At 39.8% G+C, this 6,304-nt stretch overlaps 1 protein-coding gene across 1 annotated transcript; it reads right to left on the bottom strand.

The window, feature by feature from the left end:
• Positions 1-2,431: 2,431 nt before the first annotated feature.
• LOC124407721 (protein obstructor-E-like) lies at positions 2,432-5,799 on the bottom strand. The gene is made up of 5 exons (XM_046884146.1): positions 5,632-5,799; positions 4,559-4,753; positions 3,968-4,152; positions 3,655-3,887; positions 2,432-2,618 (listed from the first exon to the last, which is right to left on the bottom strand). Exons 1-5 carry the CDS (start codon positions 5,678-5,680, stop codon positions 2,582-2,584), a joined length of 699 nt encoding a protein of 232 aa, XP_046740102.1. The 5' UTR covers positions 5,681-5,799; the 3' UTR covers positions 2,432-2,581.
• Positions 5,800-6,304: the final 505 nt, after the last annotated feature.

Genomic DNA, 6,304 nt, shown 5'->3' with positions numbered 1-6,304 from the left:
GAATTGAATTATTGACAATGAATCTTCCTAATACCATGTTATTAACCAAAGTAATTTACTGTGATTGAAGAGAAAGTTTTCTGCGAAATTTCTTATCATTTCAAGGAATATTCTCGGTCACTCTTCTGCATATTACACTCCAGCTATGCGACGTCGAAACGCGAAATTCCTGCAGTATTTTGATCAGTTGGCAATAGATGTGAAATACCAATCGTATGTTGAACTGAAATGTGTTAGTGTACAGAAGTTGTTTGAAAATTCCACACTGTCTAGTCCAGGTCACTTTCACCCTTGAGGTAAAGTTGATCCTGACACAGAAACAAGTTGCAAACCAGACCGAGTAGAGGTGGATATTCTTCCCCAGAGAACAGGGCTTGAAGAAATTTGCGAATTTTTGACTGAAATTATACAGATTCTTAGACTATTCACTTGTAGCATGATCGAATAAGTCTTTTCGTCAATAAAATTTTTTAAATTAGATAAACGATGGAGTGTCATCTTGTTATTGAACGTACTGTTCGCCATACTGAGTACTCGTTCCACTCCAGTTGCGATTTGCCAACTCCTCTTCAAGTATTAAAGTACCCAACTGCAATAAGTACACCCACATGTTTATAAAGCCAAAGTAACAGGATCGTTCCTAAATTTTTCAAATACCGTTCATTTGGTGCATCAAATTATATACACCCTCGTCTGAAGATGAGGCAGAATGATCGATCGACGCTTCGCGAAGGGCGAAAGTTGGTCGGTGAGTTTTCATATCTTTGAATAATGAATATCACCGCAAGGGAAAGCTTCTCGTCCTTATGGTGATCGGGTGGATCGCGTGAAACTGGAATGATAAACAGTCGGAATCGAAAGATGTGCAGTGGCTCACCTGTAGTCGATCGAGCAGAGCGTGCTGGACTAAATCAACCTAACTTATCTCGGAAAAAACTGATAGTCTGCAGATGGTCTCCGTTGTTTATATGTATACGTTTCTGTTTCCAAAAATATTTTCTATCAACGTTGCTTCCGAAACCAGAGGTCAAGTCATGGAACTGCAGTGATAAGGTTGAGCACAATGCAAGCCAGTTCAAGGATTTAAACTGGTCAAAGGAATACAGTATTCAATTTATATTTATTTAAATGGTGAAGTTTTCCGGTCGGTAAAAAGTGAGCACCATACAACGTAGGTTGTTTGGAGATTTCTCGGTTCATTTTGTACGTTTGGCATTTCAACTTTCTAACGATTATGAATATTGAAACAAAATCGAGTTTTGACTCAAGTCATTCATTTACTTAGAATATATAAAGTACGGTAAAACACAAATCGTTACTCATGAAAATAATTAAACGTATCAACATCATAGGTACTACTATAAAGCGTACACATTAGAGAAGCCATCTTGCATCTCAAATACAAAAAGTGTTTTGATTTGGACGTCCTCGGTGTGAGTCGTATGCTTTTAAAGTGATTCCGTATGGTTTTGAACGCCTTCGGTGTGACATCGTAGCGACTTTAACATGATTTCGAATAATTTCAGATAATTTTCAATGATCTCGTTGTGATTTCTGAGAGATTTTCCTGTGATGAGGAGTGATTTCCACAGCGGTATCGACTGACTTGAAACGAATTCAATTGATCTCAGTTAATTTCAGATGATTTAAAGAGTGAATAACTCCTTGACGGAAAATACGTCATTTCAATTGCATTTGTCAATTAGGTTTCGTATCTCCTGGTGAGATTGTTATATTTAAATATTTAAAGAAACCCGGGTGCCGCAAGGACGAGACTATTGGCATTCGATCAAGATCAATTGCTCTGGTTCAGTGGAGACCATGGCGGAAACCAGTTTGTCACAGTGCGCGTCGTCCATGGAAAAAACGAGGAAAGGAAGATAGAACCAAACCCCTCTGATTTCTTACGAATCCAGTGAAAGCTATCGCTGATTCGCCTCGCTGCACATTCATAGAGATCAACAACAATCTCGCTACTTCATAACCACGAGGAAATTTGTTTAGAATATATGCTGATAGTGTTCTAAAAAATTTCGTTTCATTGCACATTCGATTCTATATTATAACGTATATCGAAAGAAAACTAAGAAGTACAAGAATCTCACGATTGAAATATCGGCAGGCGTTTCACGCGCACTAATTTAACTTATGCGAATTCCTACAGTTGTTTCTTTATCAGTTGGGTGTGGAATTCGCTAAGTCAATGCCATTAAGTAGGGGTATAATCGACCAGAAACCTAAACTTCCGTATAGTTTGTTCTCAGTCTTTATAATTATAAGAACACCGTCATAGTTCTGATTTTAATTTCATAGTTGAATGCACGATTCGCGTATAAGAGAGTGAGGGATATTGGCTATAATCTTGTCCAGATGCCAGTTTCACACGAATGAATCTTTCGCTACATAGTTTTATCGCAATAATGAGATTTCATTTGAGAGAAAATACCGTTTATTAGAAAACATTTACAAAGATTGTATTCATATCTAAATCGTTTTCTAATCGTATAAAATAAGTTGAAACGTGTAGAACGAAGTCGTTTTGAAGGTCCCGATGCGGGACAGGAAACGTTCACAGATTTCTTCACGGCTTGGCGGCATCGTCCTTGTACCAGTCCTCACTGCAACAGTTTTTACAGTTGAGTAAATAATAGTTAACATCACCTTTCATACCATTCATTTCCATTTCAAACCATTCTCTATTATTTCGTACGTATCGCACAAATTTTAGAATATTTTTCACAACGCCTGAACCAAGTTCACTGGAAACGTTTCGTCATTTGTATTGAAAGTATTCTATCGTTAGTTTGTAACAAATGAATGATGTTAAAAATTTGGAAGCACTCGATTAACTGCAAAAGAGCTGCCATTAAAAAGGGTTTGTGATACAGTCCGTTCAGTTACACGAAATCTTAAGCCTGTTGTTGAATATCACTGTTATTCAGAGTTATAGTTTACACAAAGCAAAATGGAATAAATTAGTGCGAGTAAATTTTGTTTCTCTACATGGTTGTGCAGTTCACTGGTCAATGTAAAGATCGGCAAAGTATTAGACAATTTATTTGTAATTGTTGAAAATCGACCATACAGGATGATCAGTGATTTTATGAAAGTATGGGATTAAAATTGACCCTTCTATGACGTTTTGTCCACCGCGAGAAAGTGAAACGTGTGTATCGACCTGCCTGTGACGTCGTAAGTCACTAAATATAAAAATGATGTGTTAATGAGCAAAGGCGTCACACGATATCAAATTTTATCAATCACTCTAGAGACGATTCTTCGACAATTCAATAATTGAAGTCTTGAAATATCAAATCCCGGCCGAATGTTGATAGATTTTGATTACAAATCAAAAGGTTCCGAAAGCATGTAGCTTTAGGCTTGAAATTCCCCGTAACTAAAAAACGAAACCGCATAGAAAAATGTGAGAAATTCTGATCAGACTTTCTTTCACGCTTGGGTGGTTGTTGTTGTCGTAGAATAGAACAAAAAAAAAAGAAAAAAGAAAAAAGAAAAGGTCGTTACACAGCGTAGAGAAGAAAGTTAAGAAATCCATGAAACGTGACGTGGGAAATCAATCGAAATTTCGATAAGTCAGTATCCGCGGTGAGGAGTGAAAATTGTTCATTCTTTTTACGACTAGTGTGCACGTACCATCCAGGAACATTCTTAGGATCGTCACATTTCTGGAGAACGTCGTTGTACACAGTTCCTTCGCTGCATCCTTGTTCACGAGGAGTGACGCCGCTCAAACATATGTAAAACTTCTGGCAATCCTCTGGGTGGGCGTATTTCGGATGATCGACGGGCATGTCACGGGTGTCGTGTTGCACTTCCTTCGGGCATTCGAATCCGTCAGCCAGCTTGTTGCCCACCTTGCCGCAGCCCTGCGTCACAGAAATTCAAATGTAGAGAAATTTTCATACCGACTTACAAAGTTCCATGATCGAGACGAAGCGAATCTTACCTGGCGACCTGCACTATCAGGCCAAACGCAGGTTCCGCTGTACTCGTCGAAGTGCAGTCCCGTCGTGCAGGGGATCTTTATTGACTCTCCATCGATACAGTTGTAGAATACGTCGCAGACCGATGGGTCGGGATGAGCGAAGAAGCCATTTCGCCTTGGACAGTTCTTCGATGGTTGAGGAGGCTCTGATCGAAGAAGAGGAGAAGATAAATTATATCATCGCCGGTTGAAGGGATACCATGATCATGTTACGCAAGGATCTTCCTTCTACGTTTAATCCTGTGCCGGCTTCTGCACGTCGGCAGTTACACTAATGAACCTCCCCGACTGTGCAATCAAGTGTTGAGCAAAGAGCAGGCCAACTTTCTTTTCTTGGAAAATAGTTGGGATTTTTCAACCGAGTTTCAAAACACATATCGAGCCCATTTCGAGGTGTACAATTTTCTGTACCAATATGTCGGCTGTTTGGCCTTATACTGATCTTTTACCTAGACTTTGCCCCGTTTGAACTACTTGAATGTTCTCCATCGTAAACCCGGCTAATCGTGATAGAAAAGTATAATTTGATATATTTGGAAATTTTCAACTCACGTAATTCCAGGCGGTCGCCACATTCGACGTTGAAGATGTGGTCACACTTATTTATCTTGCGGTTGAACGGATCGAATACCAGACCATCCGGGCACAGCATTTGGGTGGCGACGCCATCGACGCATTTGTAGTACATGTCGCATTGCACAGGATCTTCGAACTCTCCGTTGTCCTTTGGACACTTGAACGCCCCGGCTGTAAAAGTAATGAAATTGTCAGTCTGAGATTTACGGGTAACCAGTCCGATATTTTAATTGGTCGAGAAAGTTGTGTCCCGAGAGTTCCTAATTAGTGATAAATTGTTAATTGGTGATCGGTATCTTCGTCGTTGGATCGTTTGTAATATGTTTCGTTGCACAATTGATAGCGACAGCTATTTCCAAGCCGCTTGTGTAACTTCAGGGAGACAGCACTATCATTTACATTTTAGAAAGTGCTGCGAAGCTACAGTCCGACTGTTTACCACTATGGTGAACTGGCCGGCATATGACTATACGTCTGATACGTGTTCGGTATACTCTACCGATTATCGATGCATGCGTGGAAGTATAAGATTATACATCCACGCGGTAAGATTCGAAAAAGGAAAAGTGTGTATCAGTTTCTCTATTTTTTCTTTTCATTTTTACATTACAAGTGAGAAGATATTCGATAGACTCAGTCAGCCATCAGCGTAGAAAGTTACCATGTTATATCTCAAAGAGTTGCATTTCACTTGTATTATTTATACCTCACGCTATTCGGTAATTATTTTTTTATTAAGTACAGAGAAACGGTTTGCCCGCAATAATGTTATCGGTACCAAAAGATTAAAATTCGAAAATGAGCAACATTCGTTAAAAATTATCGTCAATTAAGGACAGTCAGACATAGTGATGATCTACTAAAACGAATCGAATGATCATCGTTACTCCAACAGGCGTGAAAAATAATCCTACAGCTAACATATGTTCGAACGTAAAGGAGAGTCGCGGAAATTTGCATGAGAAGAATACGCGAGTTACCTGCATACTTGGACCTCTGGAGGAGAAAAGTGCAGATGTATGATATTGGCCAAGGTAAAAAGTACTTACATGCAACGGCCGCAATAGCCAGCACCACCACAAGACACACTCTAGTCATATTAGTCGCTTGTCTTGTCTATCGAATGTCTAACTATGTAATGATTATTATTGAAGTAAAGATAATTTTTGGGCGCTCTTTGGAAAGGCGTCTTGACGCGAGAGACTGCAGTCAAGGCGTCTCTCCACTGGGTATACTTTGTCAACCCCCACTATTGAAGAATTATTCCCCACTATATCGTCCCTTCAAAGACGGAGTGAAGAGCGATGATCACGTGACCAGAAATCCCTCTCGCCCCTGCATCGAGTCGCGCTTTTTCTCTTTCTCTCTCTCTCTCTCTCGCTTTGCTTCTTTCTTCGGAAATTACGCTTCAAGACTTCGCGGAGAAAACCGTAAAGGTCACGCCTTGTCAGAATCCTGCAGTGCGGCCAATCCTGCATAACCAGTAAAAATTAACAGCAACGTCGGAGAAGAACCGCCGAAAATATTGCCCGATTCGTTTCAGCATATTCCACCGAAATTTTCTGTGGATAGCTTACAATAAATTGATCCAATCATTCCTGAAAGTTTCCCATAATTTTGCATCGATGCTAAAATCGCATTTGCTAACAGTCTCTTTTGATCCCTGAACAAAATGGTTGCTTCCTTCTTCTGTTGTGAAGCACCATATGTTTCAACCGTTCA

The sequence above is a fragment of the Diprion similis genome, chromosome 6, assembly GCF_021155765.1.
Source record: "Diprion similis isolate iyDipSimi1 chromosome 6, iyDipSimi1.1, whole genome shotgun sequence".
Classification (NCBI taxonomy): Eukaryota; Metazoa; Arthropoda; class Insecta; order Hymenoptera; family Diprionidae; genus Diprion; species Diprion similis.
Note: the sequence above shows the minus strand (reverse complement) of the source record. Positions and strands in the feature narration are given on the sequence as shown.